The sequence below is a fragment of the Thunnus thynnus genome, chromosome 17 (genome assembly GCF_963924715.1).
Source record: "Thunnus thynnus chromosome 17, fThuThy2.1, whole genome shotgun sequence".
Classification (NCBI taxonomy): domain Eukaryota; kingdom Metazoa; phylum Chordata; class Actinopteri; order Scombriformes; family Scombridae; genus Thunnus; species Thunnus thynnus.
In genome coordinates this window covers 22,233,107-22,251,114 of record NC_089533.1, presented here as the reverse complement: position 1 = coordinate 22,251,114, position 18,008 = coordinate 22,233,107, and the positions used below count along the sequence as shown (strand labels likewise).

Below are 18,008 nucleotides of genomic sequence, written 5' to 3'. Positions count from 1 at the left end.
GAGAAGAAACTCTTATCTACAAAACAATGAACGTGCCTTCAGGTCACCAAGAAAAAACTTTATTACCCATTCGGAATATTTTACCAGTGTTATGCTCTTGCACAAGTCAAATGTACATAACAGAACTGCCATCATAGGTATTTACAAAGCAGTCGTATTTGGAGATTAGTGCAGTGGAATGTGATTGAGAGCCTGTGGGGAGGAGGAGGTGTTGGGCGTGGCTGACATGCATCGCAGACTGTAGAAACAAGTTGAACATGTTTGAGACAGACACTCGGCTCAGAGCACCTGGGTGCAGCTCAGTTTGCATATGCTCAAGTTTTCGATATTAAGTTTGGCCCAATAAATGCCGAAATATTAACTTATATTACAAGCTAAAGAAAAGATTTGTCAAAAGGTAACTTATATCCTACTGAAAATGCTATTAATATATTAAGAATTTAATGTAGCTGAGATGTATATCAGACAAACTGCAGACTTAATATGACCGTTGAGTAATGGATGAAAAAAAAAAACATCCATTATATGAAATAATGTTAGAACTGCAAAATAGGCACAAATGGCAGATAATACACAACTCTGTTACAGTGAATTTTGTTTTTTACACAAGATGGGAAAACAGTACTATCAAGAAATCATTCTCTGTGCAAATCAAACAAAAGTGGACTCAGTCGTTGCCAAAGAAATTCTAAGTGATATTCACTCCTCACAAAACAAAGAGACACCACAAAAAGTTGATTCAGTACAGCTTTTGTTTCAAACTAAGATGGGTATGTAATGCTTATGTCCTTTCTCTTTTGGTGTGCTAGATTTTTTTTAAGCATTATGCACCATGTTGGCAGAGCATGCAGAGGTGAAGGTAAATGCAACTCATAATGGATTTAAACTCTACAAAAACAGCTGACTTTGTGCTCTAGGTGAATAAATCAAGCACACCAAATGAGCAAATATGCACATGTTTGATGTAGTTTTCTTCCTTCATAGCACTGTCCGTCATAAACAAGATGACATGACTGCAACAGTGTCGGAAGCAGTTGCAGGGTTTGTTTCAGAGCAGCCACATAACAGCGGACTGGACCAAGACACACATGACTCATTTAGAGCAAAGCATACACACATTACACTGACTGAGCATGAGCGTAGTCCAAGGAAAACAATCAATACCAATCAAAGAAAGTACAGAGCGATTAAAAAGGACAAGGTTAATGCAGTGTTGAGTTGGAGAGTTGGTTTCAGGGGAGGAAGCCGAGTCTGAAAGCAGAGAGTCTGTCGGGTTGTGGATGTGTTTAAATGCTATAGGTTCCCCCACGTCTCCGGAGGAGGAAACTGTTCTAGACTGCCGCCCTCACTGTGCTCCTGCTCTCCCATAGTGAAGGTTAATCTGTACTGCAGCTGCACTTTCTCCTGAAGCACACACACAGGACAAGAGAGGCTGATAGAAAGATGGTTAAACATCCACAGAACGTTGGCTGGACAAACATCCTCTGTGTCAATACCATTGTTAAAAGCAAGAGGACCTTACAGTCTTATCACAGCCTTTACAGTCTACTTGAACGGTGGAAGTGGAGGAATTTAAGTGACATTTTAGTCTTTCCACAGTAATTTTTTAAATTCAAGTTTGTAATTTTATTTTTTACTTTACCACTTTTAAGACTGTGTATTAACAGTCAATGGACTGTCTTCCTTAGAGCAATTCAAGTCTATGGAAAGTTTTCATACAGTTAAAACACAAAAAGGCAGCAATGTCTCAAGTGAAACTTTTCCATGTTTTAAACTGACTTGATAGTTGGCTTACCTTGTTTGGGTTTGCGAGTAGCAGGATCTGTGTGACGGCAGCGGGAGGAAGGATGGGGTTGAAAGCTGGGAGCTCTGTTCCTGATGGAGGCTGCAGCTTCACTGCCATAGACTATAGTTGAAAAATGAAAAGAAACCACAGTTTATCAACTGATAAAGTTATCTATCTGCTGGGGGGCAAAGGGCCTTAAACTTTCTTACTGCTGACCTTTGGAGCAGTAGTTTGGAAGTTTATGTTGGTGACGGGGACAGGTGCAGATGACAGCATGGAGATGATCACCACCAGCACATCAGGACGAGACGGAGGTGAGTCTCGAGCAAAGTGGAAGAGAACCCGCAGACTGTGTCCGTCAAATACAGTCACAGGTAACAAACTACCTGGAGAAGGAGAGGACAGAAAGACAGAGAGAGTGGAGGAGAGAAATCAGGAGAGGAGCGCGCGTGAGTAATCTGTACAACTGCACTTCCAGGTGGGCAGAAACACGCAGCCATGAAGTGATCTCAGTTTACTTACTGGGCTTAATGGATTCTAATGGTACAAAAACATCAGTCAGGGTGACTTCAGCAGCAGGAGTCTCTGTGTGAGTCGGGGACATGTCCAGCAACGTAGGTGCAAGGCTGGGCTGAGAGTTGAGGAGAGGCGCAGGATTTTCAGAGGTGAAGGTTGGGATGGGGTGTGGGGTAATGTTGGCACCAGTCTTGCTCTGGAGATCTCTCAGAGTTGGTTTGGACTGCTGCTTGTCCCTAAAAGCAGAAAAATTAATGATCTCTATGCATGTGCCCTTTTCACTGGATGCTCAATTTTATCTTTCCAGTCCAAATTTTAAAAAGCTTGAGACATTTACTGTATGTGCAATTAACAATGTAGAAAGGAGATATTGTCAACATATTTTGGTGGTTAAATCTAAAAAGGTACGGCAATTTCAAAACCAACCTTTTACTAGTTCAGACTTTGTTTTAATTGATTCCATCTCTAAAGATTGTAAAATGGCACCAATCAGGTAGTTTTACAGAATGGCAATCCTACCTCCATTACTCTAAAGCATATCAACCAAGGCTGTTTCCAAAAGTTTCAGCTTTTGACAATGTTAGAATAAGTGTTGGTAAAATACCATTTGACCTGCAGGCCCTCTGGAGGCAGAGACTGCTGGAGCAGTGTCTTTCCCAACAGGTCCAGCTCGTCTAGGGCTGAGTTCCCAGGGGTGGAGCCAGACGACAGGGGCTGCGAGTGGGAGGGTGGGTCAGGACTCAGGAGGAGACTGGGTGCTGCTGGGATGTCTGCATCTATGCTGTCTGAGGACTGGAAGTAGAAAGTGAGAGATGAAAAATGTGTGAAAAAAAAAATTCACTGGTACAGATGTCATTGATTATACTGGTGCAGTATAAAAAAGTAATAAGACCCATTAACATGAACTTCAAAACAAGTTGTGTGTGTTTGACAAATGATGTGAATGTACATCATAGAAACAGTCATTGGATCCTCACAGTGACTCACTCTGCTCACCTGGAACGAGTCCCAGGCTGTAGAGTCCTCAGGTTGTGAGGGGGGATTGGAGGTGTGTGTTCCTTCACTTAAACCTGTGTGATGCACAAAACATGTAAAATAGTATTTAGGTATAATATAACACACTTTCAGACTGTGTAGTTGGATAACTCCACACCATCAATATCCTGCATACAACATATCCTAATATTCCTCTTTAGTTATTCTTGAAAAATTACGTCAAACACACTTCAATAACTAACTGATCACAAAAACACACTGAACACTTGGTGTGTGCTGTCTGACATGCTGTTACCGAGTGACATGAGCTCGTCGTCTAGGAGACTGATCCCCGTCTCCTGCGAGGGGGCGTTGAGGCTGTCTGTCGGGGTGGGAAACTCTGGGAAGGAGGGAGGCGACTGGGGTGATGTGTCCAATCCTGTCAGATCTAGCAGCGCCGTCCCTCCTGTGAGAAGTAGACCATAATGTAATGTAGACCATTATGCCTTATGCATTCTCCAAGTTTTTCTACGCTTAATGCTTCACCCACCTGTTTGTTTCTGTGTGTTTAATGTGTTGTTGCCATTTACTATCTCTCCCTTCACCTGCTGCTTGTACAGGTTGATGACGTGAGTCAGGCTGTCATTGGCCTGCAGGATTTCGGCTGTGGAAAGACATGAGAAAATTCTCCTTTATTGATTTCACAGTGCTGATAAACGCATGTCTGTCCTGCTGGGTAACTGGGTGGACTAGAAGTCTGAATACTGTTCATAAACTGGTGGATCAGAACTCAAAAATATGACAGCAAATACTCCAGAGTATTTGAGATGTGTTGTGGGGAAACCGTACTGGGCTCATTTAAAAGGAATCTAGTGCAAGGCGGTGAATTGTAGCTGCTCTGGGGACTGAGGGGACAATAGAAAATCTTTCACCACTGTAATTCTCAAGTCAAGTTGAGTCATTAGTGTCAATGTAGCTTTCAATTTTTTACAGTATATTGTAAATGGCTCCATCAATCTGGAAAAATGTCCTCACATGCATGAAAATGCACTGAAATTTAAAGTAGAAAACAGCAGTATTGGATATAAAAGATTTCTGTGGGACAAAGACAGTGAAGACACTGTATGTGTATGTATTAATCAGTAAGCTGTGAGGTAACATTGATAGGCATTAGCTTTACATTATTAGCTGCGATGTTATATTTTGGGCGTGTCTCTGGTTCTTTTATCAAGCATGACTGAAAGAAGGAGGAGGCCTGAGTTCAGTGTCCTGTTGTGTTCTGCTCTGTCTGATGACTAACAGAGCTCAAAAAAATACTACAGCAAGTAAACAAGGAGGCTTCGTTGCTTTTCTTCCCATTCACATGATATTTAATGGCAGATGAATGAAAATAACGCTCACCCAGAGCCTCGTCGTTGTCCTCTGTATCACTTGCCAGTCTGAACAGTGTAGGTCTCATTTTCTCACAGCGCTGGTAGAGATCCTGCCCACACACACACACACACACACACACCACGTTAAATACTTACAATACTCTGGCTTTAATTGTGTATACACTGAACTGTCCAAAATTTCCTGATTAAAATGTCTGTATTTAATTCACCTGTATGAGTTCGGCGTTGCTCTGATTGCTGGCGGTGCTGTCATAGTCCTGCAGAAGCTGAGTCAGCAGAGTGACGCTCTCCTTCACCTCCTGAATGGCGTTCACCCGCTTTGACACCTTCTCTGCTCGCTTCTGATCCTACAACAAAACAAGAGACAAATTCAGTAAAAAGGCACACACAGCAGCGTGTGGCCACAAATACATAAACATGAAAAGATCATAAATGAAGCAAGCTACAGAAACATACAATAGAAACACATAAACATATCCAGGGAGAGGCCATTAGAAAAGTCTAGGCATAAGAACAAAGCTCCTATTACCCCTGATATCAGGACAAATTTACTCTCAACTCCTGCTGAATCACTCTGCCAGGGACACACAAAACCCCCCGGGGCAACCAACCCATTTTCTCATTCAGTCATGAAAGAGAATGTGTGTGCCGTGAGTGCAGCAACACACACACACACACACACACACACACACACACACACACACACAACTATATCTGCAGCACTAAAAAAGTGGCAGCGCAGTTAATGTATAACAGAAAAGGGCAATTTTTAGAAGGAGTAAGAAGGAGAAGGGAAGAGGTTTACCTCTTGGACCATTTCCTTGATGAGTTTGTTGGCAGCTTTTAAGTCCTCAGGGTGCGAGCTATTCAACAGGCGGGACAGCATCTGTCAAAGCCAAAAGCCAGAATCACATGGTGGTGAATGAGTGAGCATTCAAAAAACCGAAAGACAGCGTGCACAGTGTGTAAGAAACTGGCTCAGGTCATAATTATTCTCACGTTGGAAAGCATATTTTTAAATGAATGTTTTTTTTTTTTATTACACAAGCTCTTACTTTTGACTTCTCCTCATCCTCAAAAATTGCATTCTTGGGTCTTGGTGGAGGAAGGTTCAATAGTTTGTCAGGTGGCAGCTCCGGGTCTTGTTTAATAATACCTGATTTATAAACACATAATATGAAGAAGAGAAACGCTTGTCATCATTACTCATCACTGTAGTTATTAGTTGCTTGACTTGGGCTGCAGCTTTAGTGCCTTCTGACAACTTTAAAGTTATCATTTCTGACAGCCTCCTACCTTGTTTCTTCAGCATCTGATAGGCATCTGAGATCTTGGCCTCATCAGGTAACCCCAAAGTCCAGCTATAGATCAACTCCAAAACCTTCTTTTTTACTGGCTCTGGTGACCGTGCACCCAGGTACTGAATGGAGAATTCAAAAATTATTATTAAAAAAATAATAATACACATGTGTAAATAAAACTTTGTCTGAATAACAGAGAAACACTGCAGTCTTACCTTTGGAGAAACTACTTTGATGAGTTCATTGAGAAAGCGGAACTTGCCCACTTCACTGTGAAACCTCTTCCCACAGCTTTTCATACATGTCTCCAGAACCTAGTAAAGAAACAAACAGAAGAAAAAAAAATCAGAAAACCAAACTGCAACACTAACAAAATGCCACATATTTTGACAACAGTTGATGTAAAGTTGGGTTACAGTGAAAAAAAAAAACCAGGACCATCATTCCTGAGGCAGCTCATTCTGACTGACAGACCCCAGTTTAGATCTGAACTCACCAGCAGAGCCTGCATGGCCTCCCACTCCTGTGGAGACTGGATCTTGTGGGCCAGGAGCCTGGTGGCCAGCTGAGGCCTGTAACAATACTCAATGTCACCACACTGCACTCATTTATTTTGAATCAGTGTAATCACAATGTGGGATTTTAGAAAACTCTTTAATGTTAAACTAACAAAACAATAGAGAGTAGTTGCTGGAAAATGAAAGACCAATGTTGTGTTCTAAGTCAGATTTGTATTCAGCACTAGAAGTCTACAGCTGTACTCATGCAGCTGAATACATGAGCTCATTTGCATTCACAGTTCAGTTTAGTCAACAGAGGTAAAAGATTTCATTATTAATTTAATTCAACAGGGACAACAGGCCAATTGGGAGGCAATGACCTTTACCTGCAGCTGAGATCTCCAGGATTAATTAACTTGAATAAGCACCAACCAGACCATAATTAAGGAGAGAAGCAAAAATGATGTCTGGGGCCTGTGGCCTCCTCTTACCCCTCCAAATCATTGTTGAGCTGGTCACAAAAGGCATGGATGCTGCTCCAGTCTGTATCTTTGTTAAGTGGGTTTGTGGCTCTGTCTGAAATGTTAGTCAGAGGTGATAGATGTTACTGTAGATGTTACTGCATTATATCAATATTACTATTCTGATATTAGAATACATTATCTGTAATTTTGGTTACGGCAAGGTTGTGATATTGAACTTCACATTGTCCTGGTTTTAAAGGCTTCATTACAGTACAATTATTGACCTTTTCTCAATTACTTTACTGAACGTTTATACCTGTCAATTATTGCTTTGGCACTCAGCTGTCAGTTTATTAGAAACATCTATCTAAACCTAATGGAGTCGATTTTATGCTAAATTGAAATAAATCAACTCTATAGAATTCACTAGCATCACAAACTACAGGCTCAATGACCTAAATGTTTTGTTAAACTTCTCTGTAAAACAGTTCAAGAAAGACTGAATGTTACAACATTCATGAATGTAGGATGATGGAGGAAAAAAAATGTTTACAAAAACTACCTGCTGCTGAAAGAGTAATAGTTTACATTATTCTCTTGCACTACAGCCTCCATCTTACAGTTTACAGCTTTCCTTTTGCACCAGCGTCTTGTTTTACACTTTACATTGTCTTTGCACTACTATCTTGTCTTATAGTCAGTATTGTTTTTGAACTGCAGTCTTCATCTCTTGCACTATTATGTTATGCACAGACTGTTCAGTTTATCTCCTTACATTTTATGTTGTGTATTTTATGACCTCCACTCTCTACCTGTTTAACTGTTGCACTGTAGGCTCCTGGTAAACAACATGATTTATTGCAGGGCTGTATTAGACTGTGTTGGTTTTCACTAGTTGTATCTAATAAACTGGCACCTGAGTGCTGACTGTTCATTCATTTCCTCTTTAGACTTAAAAATGCAATGAGAGTGTCAACATTCACATCCCAAAATATCTTCAGTGATAACTGCTATCGCCAGTTCTAGTTTTTAACATACAAAACTTTAAAGTATTCCTCCTCTCAAAAATAGGTTTTTCCCTCTTGTTCCTGCAGTTGAATGTTTGAGCTTCACTGTGCAGAATGGTGTATGTGCAGAGTTCGACACTAGGAAGCTGTTTTCACAATAATCTGCTGAAAGTAGAAAGTTTCTCTGAGCTCACTGAAAATCATATTTTAAGGGGCGGGCCTATAAGTCATGATTTGTGACATCACAACTAGTTTGTAAGCCAATCCTGGTCCAGTATGCAATTTATACAAGTGTGATGTGGAAGCTTGTAGCCTCCAGTGCACAAACACTGAGAATGAACTTTACAGTGAAATAGGAGATATCTTGTGTCCAGCAGGAAAACTTTTGAAATGAAATATATTTACATATTCATAGATTCTGGAATTTTAATGAGGAAGGTGTAGATGTTGTTAAGGATTATAACAAGATAATTGAACTTTTTTTGTGAAAAAACAGGCACAAATTATTATACAGTGTAGAGTATTTTATATACTTCTGGAGGGGATCTTTAACTAATCATGCAAGAAATCCCAAGCAAGGCCTAACCTACGGCTTCCTCTGTGAGTGCATGACATAGAAGTCTTGTGCCACATAACTCCAGCATGTCACCGTGCTGAGACAAACAGGGCAGGTCGGCAGCCGCAACTTGTCACTGACTAGAAGTCTCTCATGAAACCGAAGCGTTCACATGATCATAAACTAACCTGTCGGACTGAAAATAGGGCCCCTGTGGTCTTATCGCCCACTACTTGGCTGAGCTATCTACCCGTTAATGCTAAAGCTACGCCGGGCTGTGTTGTGTTGACAGCTGCGGAGCTAGGTTAGCATCCTGGATGTGACGGCAGGCTCTCTCTACCAGACTGTCATCTCATCCGCAACAACTCGCGGATAAAAGTTCGTATGCGTCGCGGTATCCAGGCCACAACGGCTCGGTTAAACAAGTTAAAAATACTCACTGATACGAGACTCCAGGCTCTCTGCATCGGGCGGCGCAGCCATCACTGCGAGATTTATGTCGCGCGACGGTCTCGCGAGGCACGCACTTGCACGTAGAGGTAGAAGAGACGAAGAACTAGAGCGGATAGATGAACATTTCCACATTAAAAATCTCGAAGACATTTTTATAAGATTTAAACGATCTGCCTTTTTTTGTGAATTTGCAAATGTGCTTTAAATGCATATGATCAATTAAGAACGCAATCTGTCGTGAATCGTGAAATCAAAGGATTAAATGTCACTATCTTGTGATTGAATGACTTTACCACATTTATGATGTTAATTTGTTTGTGGGTCTAAATTGCCAAATCAACAACATCATCAATCAAAATGAATAATCAAATATTGCCTTTTTTCACAAATTAGATTTAAATGTGTAAATAGTAATTGGAATAGCCAATCTAGCAACAATTTCTATGATCAGGGATTCTTTACAGAATGATACAAAATACCGGAAGTACTCTACCCTCCGAAATAAAGAACATCTTTTGTGTGTCCATCAACTTGCAACCTCATGGCAAGATAATCACGTTTTCATATAAAATTCACTTACTTTAAGTGTGCTACTTTTGGTTTATGAGCAATAACTTTTTGAGCATAAATTAGTGCTGGTGTAGATTGCCAATTAAGGTTTTATTTTAATCTGTTTGACCGGAACTACTATTTTCACACTTGAGCTTTACAAAAAAAAAAAAAAACCATCATCCTCACATGACTCATTTGCTATTCAAAGGTCATATAGTATCTAGATATATATACTGTGTGTAGTTTATCTATGAGAGAATGGCGTTGTAGCATTTAGTATTTAAATTGGGTTTTTTTTTGTTTGTTTGGTCGTTGTTTTTTTTTTTTTTTTTACATCAGGACGTGTTCATTTATTATATTTTAAAAAAAAACACAAACTGGGAGGCAATACATGGTCTGTTTTAATGAAGTTGCGATACAAATTTGATTTAAAAAAAACTGCATCCGAGAAATAAAGTTGTAATCAGAAACCGACTCTGCCTAATTATAGAGCAGCTCTGCGTCTCCCTCCAGCGGAAGCTATTGTGCATTTCACTGAACGTGGAGCACAACAAGAAGGACAACGTCAAGTGACGGGATTTTTGAATAGATTTACACCTTCTAACAAATCGACCAATGATCGTTGGAGGGCTGCAGATGTTTGGACGACAGTTCTCCACACTTAGAAGCTGGTTGGTGGTTTGTGGTGACTGTTGCCGTGAGTGAGAGGAGCCGTTACAGACTTAAGTTGTGGAAACACTGAAGCAACGTGAGGTGGCTTTACATGCGCGGGTACATTTGTTTTGTCTGACAAGTCAATATAATAACTTGCTTCCTTCCTGCAGCGTCACCAACTCCTTGCACACGTTTGACCGCAGGTCTTCTGCAAAACAAAAGATGTTGAAGAAGTAGTCAGATGCTCGTTTCCTGTTTCCTCCACAAAGCCAAACTTGCTCAGCTTTATTTTATCTCATCTAACCTACAAAGTGCCATGTTCACCCAGCCTTCCTGTCTCATCTCACACAAGAAATGGCATCACCGAAGGCTTTAAGAGAGTGGTGCCGCGTCACATGTGCCAATTACCCCAATGTGGAAATAAAGAACATGTCAACCTCATTCAGAGATGGACTTGCATTTTGTGCCATCATCCACAAACACCGACCTGACTTGATGTAAGTAGACCCGTTTCCTGTAGCTGTGTTGGCTGTTCAAACTCATCCTCAGCCAGATGGAGAAGGACAGTGAAGTGCATTATCTCCTGAGTGGCGTGGCCTGATCTGCAGGTGTGCTGCATGATTAGGACATTTTAATGTGTAAGAAATATAAACACAATGTCTGTTCTTGACTGTTGTTGGGGTCCTTTCCAGAGATTTAATTGTTTTCTTTAGTGGGACTGCTCCAGATTTGACTAACATGCTGTTTAATCTGGAGCAGAGCAGAACCTGCACACTGTGCCTTGGACTAATCTGCTCTCTGCTTAATCTCACTCTGTCTCTCTCCTTAACCTTTTCTTGTCCCATTTAATTGGATTAGTTTGGTTTGTTTTTACCTTCTCAAACTTTTTCACGCCAAGGACCCCTAAACTGACACAAATTAGACCATGGACCCCCATCTGATAAGATTTTTGCCGTTAGATGTTTTATTACAGAGAGTGTATGAAACCCATGACCAAAATAGTCATACATTCTGTCATTGTGTCACTTATTGATGGAATTATAGTGAAAATAAGTGATTCCCCTTTTTGATGGGGACCCTGTGGAGCCCCCTCAAGGACCCCACTTTTAAAACCACTGAACTAAAATCATCTCATCTAATCTTGAACTGCATTTTACTTGTACAAGTGTACGCACAAGCTCGCTTTGGTTAATTTGATTAGTTTGTGATTTTCGTCTTTTCATCATCAGTTGATCAATCTTTCTGTTTCCCTCACTTTGCTCCAGAGATTTCAGCTCCCTCTCCAAAGATAATGTTTATCAAAATAACAAACTGGTGAGTCTTTTCCATCTACGTTTGCACACAAGCCACAATACAAGCATGCAACTCTGTGTTTGGTGTTTATTTACATTACTAATCCAAATACTATATGTATTTATGCAGCTCCACTTTTACAGTCATCTACCTTCATTCTCTGTGTATCTCTCCTGGTCTGTAGGCATTTGATGTTGCAGAGACAAAGCTGGGCATCCCTGCTCTGCTCGACCCACAGGACATGGTTTCCATCAAGGTGCCTGATTGTTTGAGCATCATCACGTATCTTTTCCAGTACTACCACTTCTTCAGCAGGAAGCCTTATGGTGCGTCGAGTGTGAAGTCTCTTTATTGTTTTACAGCCCCTCTATGCACAGATACTCGCAGCAAATCAGCAAGCAGTGGTTAATTGTCTAGCTCAAAGGCACTTTATTATGGTACATGGTTGTAAAAGGAGACTTACTGGTTCCTTGGATCATATCTGTGATGCTTGAGGCTCTTTACAAGATCTACAAATTCCTGCCCCTCAGGGAATTAGCGTTACGTGATAAGAGCTTTATGAACAGTGTTTCGCATCTATCTTACCCTTCACATCATGTGAATGTAACCCTCAGACAGCCCACATAGCCCACATATAGCACTTTTCTATCTAAAAGTTCTCATTTGTCGAATTTTGCTCCATTTACATGTCCTCTCTTGACTTTGCAGCAGGTCTTGCCAGTTTGAGGTCATCACACATCACTGTCTTAGACAATCTCACAAAGAGTAAAGCTCCTGTTGGTCTGAAACCCCTGAAGGTAATTACTTACCGTCATTTTTAACACACGCCCGTTTTTCTGTTACTTAGTCACCTTTGCTACTGGGTTAGCATCTTAGTTACTTGTCCCTCTTCCCTTTTCAGAGCTCGACTGATCTGTCCAGTGGAGAAGATAATTTATCCAGCACAAGACCACACACAGTGTGTCATTTGTGTTTCAAACCTGTCCACCTTATTCAGAGACATCTGATCGACGGAAAGGTCTACCATCGCAGCTGTTTCAGGTAACGGCACAGTTCATAAGGTAACAGCAGCTTATTCTTCTGTTTTTACTACATTCATAAGGTAACAGCAGCTTATTCTTCTGCTTCTATTACTGTTTGGATCCAGATATAATCAATTTCTGGCTGAAACAGACTGCAGGTCACACAAAAGAATGCGTCTCAAATGTGTCTCAAGTGATCACTTGTTACCATATTTGACATCCTTGCTCACATTTGACTACGTCTGTGTGAGAAAGAAAAAGTCCACATCTGTGATTGGTTGTACAGCTTGAGAGGACAACTATGGTGACTGTTTTATCTTTTTAAATGTTAAATGATTGAATTTGGCTATGGAATTACCTTCTGACTGTTAATAGTGAATGTGTTAAATATGTTTTTACTACATTTTTGTCTTTCAGATGCAAAGTGTGCCACAGCACTCTTTTAGCAGGGTCTTACACAAAGGGGAGGGATGCTGGCTCCTTGATCTGTACTCACCATATAACGGACAGTAAAAGTACTCCTGTTGACCTCTGTCAGCAAATTGGATCTACGGAGAATACACCCAAATGTAAGTTTCAGGCAGGATATTTATCTCTGGATGGACTGACTATCTCCAGCGTCCCTCATTACACTGTTAAAACAGAGTCACAGGACAGGCTGGGTTATAGAAGACTGGAGATGGAGCGAAGAGAAAAGCAGGAGAGGAGCAGAGCGGTGAAAGACAGTGAAAACAGAGACTCACCTGTTGTAATGAAGAGTAAGGTAAAGTCAGCACCTCCTAATCCTCCCCCACCCAGAGTTAAAGACAAGACTGCCAAAGAAGCTGGAAAAGCTGGACCTGCACCCATTCCAACAGACAGCAAGGTACAGCAGGAAGCAACAAAGACTGAAGAGCTGTCTGAGCTCTCTTCACCATGTGCACTAGTGACAGAGGAAAACAGTCGGCCAGTTCCTGCACCCAGGCGCATGATGGACTCTGCTGTAGTCCCTGTTCCTGCACCCAGGACCAAAACTTTGCAGACTACCAGCAGCTCTCCTGCTGCAGGTAAATAGGCACTATATTATTTTACGGTATCACAGTATCACCTCTCAGGACTTCAGGGTGTCTGTAGTACATATATACTTATGTTGATGGTAACTTCATGTCCGTCTCTTCTCTTTCATGACTTTTTGACTGTGTAGGCAATTCATCCAGTCAAAGTAAATCACCTATTTCATCTCACATGTAAGTATAAAGAAACTGTTGGTTCTATGGCTACTAATTTATTAAATCTTGACAATAATCAGAACAGTTATATAAACATGTAATATATCCTATATGCAGGATTTCCATGGTGTCTTACAAAAGGGAATACAAATTATGAAAAAAAGGTTAAAAATCAGAATCTAACAAATAATACAGAATGTTTTGATGTTGACCATATCTAAAACATCACATAAAAGTGTCTTTATAAAATAGTGTGATTTTACTGTGATGATACTAAATAAGCTAGCCTACCTGTTCCTGGCAGGAATGTCCACAGTTTATGGGCCCTGATGGCAAAAAAAGAACAATTTAGAGTTATAGTGGTGTAATTAAAATGAGATAAAATAATAACAGACTTCCTCAGAACTACTTTTTCGCTTCTGGAGTCAACTCATTGTCTTTCCCCTTTCTCCTTGTAGCACCAGCCCAACCAGTGGCAGCCCTAAAGTGATTACCAACCATCCATGGATGGCCATCGTCCATCCTGGACCCTGGACACAACTGCCTCCTGCTCCGGCCCCGGTACCCTCCCCTCGATCCAAATCTGTCTCTAACCCACGGGGGTTGTGGTACAGACCCAAACTCTCTCCTCCCAATCCGTTTGCAGACGAGGTGGATGAGGACACTCAGGAAGAGGCTGAAGACCAATCTAAGCCCTTAGTGGCAGCTAGCCAATCAGAGAGCAGTGGTAATCTGACAAATGAATCGGAGAACACTGATGCTTCATTTAGCTCAAGTGATGCTGAAAATACTGCCAGTAAATCTACATCTGCTGATGATGTAATGGACAAACTCATTCCACTAAAGACACCAGATCTCAAAGAGGCTGGTGGAGGTGCAGTAACTGTCACTGCAGAGGAGGGAGACTCAGGAGGCTCCTTATCAGGGCCGCATGCCACTTCAGACGTAGCACAGAGTCGTATTTTACCCAGGAGCCTTTCTGTGCCAGCTATGACATCTGAACACTCTCAAAGTCCTGTTGTGCCTTCTGACCTGACAGAGGCGAACGAAACTGTCACATCATCTCAAAGTAAGGTATGAATATAGATTAAAGCTAAACTAGTTATAATGAAATGTAATATGAATGCTTTCTTTGTATAACTGCACTCATAGACTCATAACCATAGTACATGACTCCTCCGAAAAGGATGTTTTTATGAAATGCTAATGCTATGTAAACATATCAGGTTAAGCAGGTTTTTTAACTCAACAAGACGATCACATACAGTATGAACTCCTCTATGATTCTCAACTTTCTTTCCATCTTTAGCAGGTCTGCAAAGAGAATCCTTTTGATCGAAAACCTGCAATGTCTAGATCAAAGACTTTCCAGGCCCTCCCATCTTCACGGCCCACCGCTCCTGGATATGGCTTCCCACTCATCAAAAGGAAGGTACTACAGCTGGATTTAGACCTCAAAAGGCAACTAACAATATATATGATAATTGATGTGCTTATTATTCTAAATCTTGACACATTGCTGCCCAAAAAGCAAAGATCTGAACAAGAGGGATTAGATTCATCGTTGAGTTAATAAGTTCAGTCATTAGGGATTTTATGTAAATTGTTCATCCTTGGTTTTGCTGAAATGATGAGTAGTATTGATGTTAATGAGATATTCCTTAGTTATAGTCTAATTTGTCGTTTGACAGGTGCAGGCAGACCAATATGTTTCTACAGAAGACCTGCAGGTGGAGATGGGACAACTGGATAAACATCTGGAGGCACTGGAACAAAAAGGAGTCGAACTGGAGAGGAATCTGAGAGACTGCAAGAATGGTTCGTTAAATTGTTTCTGTTGGTTCTAGACAAAATTATTCACGGTCACAAAATCTAAATTATTGTAAATGGAGTGTGCATAAATACTAACAGTGTAATACAGATTATTATATTTCTATTTCAACAGCCCTTCTTATTTTTATTCTTGTCTTATTTCAGACAAAGAGGAAGAACAAATGCTGATGGACTGGTTCGCTCTTATCCATGAAAGACATATTCTGGTGCGCAGAGATACAGAGCTGGTTTATCTGTAAGTAGACTTGACCCGGACTAGGATTTATTCTGATAATGTGTTTAATGTCTTTTTTTATTATTCATTCCCTGAACATTGCGATGGGAAGTTTGTTGAATTTTGCAGACATGTTTTGTGTTTGTTTTCTCAGGACAAAGCAGCAGAAGTTAGAGGAGAGACAGGCAGATGTGGAGTACGAGCTTAGATGTCTCCTTAATAAACCAGGTCAGTGTGTTACTTCGTGCATCACTTTGCCACTTTTTCAGCTTGCATATCTGACAGTAGTTATAATCATTTATCTTGAGAGCCAGTGACATCACAGGGGGGTAATCCTGAATGATTCAGGGATCCATAATCTTTGAATGGAGGGCCTTTATAATCATATCATAAATGGGTCAGTTGGCCCATAATTTTTGCCCCAAACCAACGCACTCTCCTGATATGGGTACAAAGAGCTACACAATTAAACATGTTTACACTCACAGTATATGACATTTATAGGAAAAATTATAGGGTGTAGTAAACAAAATGTATGGACAGACAAAACAAGCAAATAATAAAACAAGATATTACCATACCTGAATATAAGAGAGTTTTCAATTGGCTCTTAAATGAAGAAATAATGATAAATGAAGATGTTTCTAAAAGCAAATTCAATTTCACTTTCAGTTCAGTTTGGTGAGTTTGGCTGCTGACTTGAGACTGGCTTTCTACACAAAGAGATAAATAGATAAGATACCTCAGCTTCCTGAATGTGATGACTGTGATGCAGTGCAAATAAGATGCTACGGTGCTTTGTTTCATTAAATGTTACACACTGTCATCTTCACATTCAGAGAGTGACTGGAGTCAGGAGGATCGAAGTCGAGAGCAGCAGCTGATGGACGAGCTGGTCGCCATCATCGAACAGAGGAACCAGATCATCAGCAGCTTGGATCAGGACAGGCAGAGGTGTGCAGGAAATAAAACAACACATGGTGCTTTCATATTCAGAGATTTCTATGTTTAAAATTTAGAAATGCAACTTTGTTTTTCTAATTAGGGAAAGAGAAGAAGATGAGCTTTGGGAAGACATGACGAAGAACAAAGGTGAGAAAATTATTTTTTATTTTTGCTTTAGTTTTGTGTGTTATGTGTCTGTCTTACTCTCTTCTCTGCTCATGAAGAAGGCAGAGCATATTTAGCCTTATCATCTGAACAGGATTATGTGGAACACATTAATGCTCTACAAAGCACTCGTATTTGCTTGCATCGCCTTTTTGAAATGATGACTCATGTGTTACTCCACTTTTTTTGCAATATCTCTCTTTTCAGAGTTCCAGAAAGAAGGACTGAAAGAGATGAAGAAGTCAAAAGGAAGGTTCAAGCCAGCAAAAGTTTTTAAGATGCTGAACCATTATGCAGCAAGCGCTAAAGACTCCATGGACAAAAAGAGCTGAAGTGTTCTCATGACTGCTGAAGAATAGAAGATACAGATACAAAGACTCACAGACAACAAACTAAGTTATACATCTCTTTGATAAAAGTGTAAAGAGTACTGTTTTACTACGAGAAGATCATTATATGAGCTATAAGTTAATAGTAAGGGTTTATGTTCATGTTGAAGAGCAGCTCAGTAACGTAGACAAGATGAAATATTGTTTCGTCTTGGAAAGTACAAAGGATTTAGTGTATCAATGTAGTTTTTTCTCCTCCACATTTCTTTACTTGCACTATATTTTACATGCAATCAGTATGTATGTTTTTATTACATACTTGTGCTATTTGAAGTATACAATAAATATTTATTTAGGAAAATGTAATGTCTTTTGTATGGAGAACACTTGTATATTCTATGATTAAACAACTTTTATTTGAAGCTCTTTTTTTTAGATGTTAGTTGTGGAGTTTGCTGAAAAAGGTCAATTTAAATACACTCATCATACAGTCAATCAGGTAAAACTGTCTTGAGTGTTTTTATTATCATGTTATTGTAAATGAGTACACGAACATTCACCTCACTTTGCACATATACAAGTGTAGTCAGCATATTATTTCCATTATCTGTATCATCATCTTTACTCAGTTATGGTTTTAAGTCCAGATAAACTAAATAACCTTTTAAATGTGTTGGATATACTTGATCATTTGAAGGCTGTGTTCTTAACTAACTCGACTACGAAACTGACAATTAAAACCCGATCATACCAAAATAGTATTATACTAAAAAACACTGGTTTCAATTTTTCTAAAACCTCTGATCACGCTGCAGGACAAGCGGAACGAAAGAAGACTTTT

The 18,008-nt window shown here is 40.2% G+C and overlaps 2 protein-coding genes across 6 annotated transcripts; one reads left to right on the top strand and one right to left on the bottom strand.

Moving 5' to 3' along the window:
- Window positions 1-37: 37 nt before the first annotated feature.
- LOC137201341 (ADP-ribosylation factor-binding protein GGA1-like) lies at window positions 38-9,044 on the bottom strand. 2 transcript variants are annotated; one of them, XM_067616346.1, is made up of 17 exons: window positions 8,940-9,044; window positions 6,964-7,048; window positions 6,469-6,544; window positions 6,188-6,286; window positions 5,968-6,091; window positions 5,727-5,827; window positions 5,477-5,557; window positions 4,881-5,018; window positions 4,679-4,760; window positions 3,828-3,941; window positions 3,594-3,743; window positions 3,290-3,372; window positions 2,907-3,094; window positions 2,309-2,538; window positions 2,003-2,172; window positions 1,796-1,906; window positions 38-1,404 (listed from the first exon to the last, which is right to left on the bottom strand). In XM_067616346.1, exons 1-17 carry the CDS (start codon window positions 8,980-8,982, stop codon window positions 1,294-1,296), a joined length of 1,986 nt encoding a protein of 661 aa, XP_067472447.1. In that variant the 5' UTR covers window positions 8,983-9,044; the 3' UTR covers window positions 38-1,293. The 2 variants fall into 2 exon arrangements, with proteins under 2 accessions (XP_067472447.1, XP_067472448.1); XM_067616347.1 differs by having other exon boundaries at window positions 3,299-3,372.
- Window positions 9,045-10,362: 1,318 nt separating this feature from the next.
- Window positions 10,363-17,854, top strand: LOC137201340 (MICAL-like protein 1). Of its 4 annotated transcripts, none has more exons than XM_067616344.1 (15): window positions 10,363-10,655; window positions 11,424-11,472; window positions 11,636-11,777; window positions 12,163-12,248; window positions 12,353-12,492; window positions 12,891-13,519; window positions 13,657-13,699; window positions 14,140-14,755; window positions 14,991-15,113; window positions 15,373-15,499; window positions 15,659-15,749; window positions 15,883-15,956; window positions 16,568-16,682; window positions 16,774-16,820; window positions 17,046-17,854. In XM_067616344.1, the coding sequence occupies exons 1-15, from the start codon at window positions 10,513-10,515 to the stop codon at window positions 17,168-17,170; spliced, it is 2,550 nt and encodes an 849-aa protein (XP_067472445.1). In that variant the 5' UTR covers window positions 10,363-10,512; the 3' UTR covers window positions 17,171-17,854. The 4 variants fall into 4 exon arrangements, with proteins under 4 accessions (XP_067472445.1, XP_067472443.1, XP_067472444.1 ...); XM_067616342.1 differs by having other exon boundaries at window positions 12,160-12,248; window positions 17,046-17,852; XM_067616343.1 differs by having other exon boundaries at window positions 12,160-12,248; window positions 14,994-15,113; window positions 17,046-17,851.
- Window positions 17,855-18,008: the final 154 nt, after the last annotated feature.

Coding starts and splice junctions, on each gene's coding strand:
- LOC137201341 (XM_067616346.1), bottom strand. CDS start 8,982: ATGGCTGCGCCGCCCGATGCAGAGAGCCTGGAGTCTCGTATCA. Junction 7,049..8,939: donor GAGCCTGGAGTCTCGTATCA/GTGAGTATTTTT, acceptor CTAACATTTCAG/ACAGAGCCACAAACCCACTT. Junction 6,545..6,963: donor CTCAACAATGATTTGGAGGG/GTAAGAGGAGGC, acceptor GTATTGTTACAG/GCCTCAGCTGGCCACCAGGC.
- LOC137201340 (XM_067616342.1), top strand. CDS start 10,513: ATGGCATCACCGAAGGCTTTAAGAGAGTGGTGCCGCGTCACATGTGCC. Junction 14,756..14,990: donor TCACATCATCTCAAAGTAAG/GTATGAATATAG, acceptor TTCCATCTTTAG/CAGGTCTGCAAAGAGAATCC. Junction 16,683..16,773: donor TTGGATCAGGACAGGCAGAG/GTGTGCAGGAAA, acceptor TTTTCTAATTAG/GGAAAGAGAAGAAGATGAGC.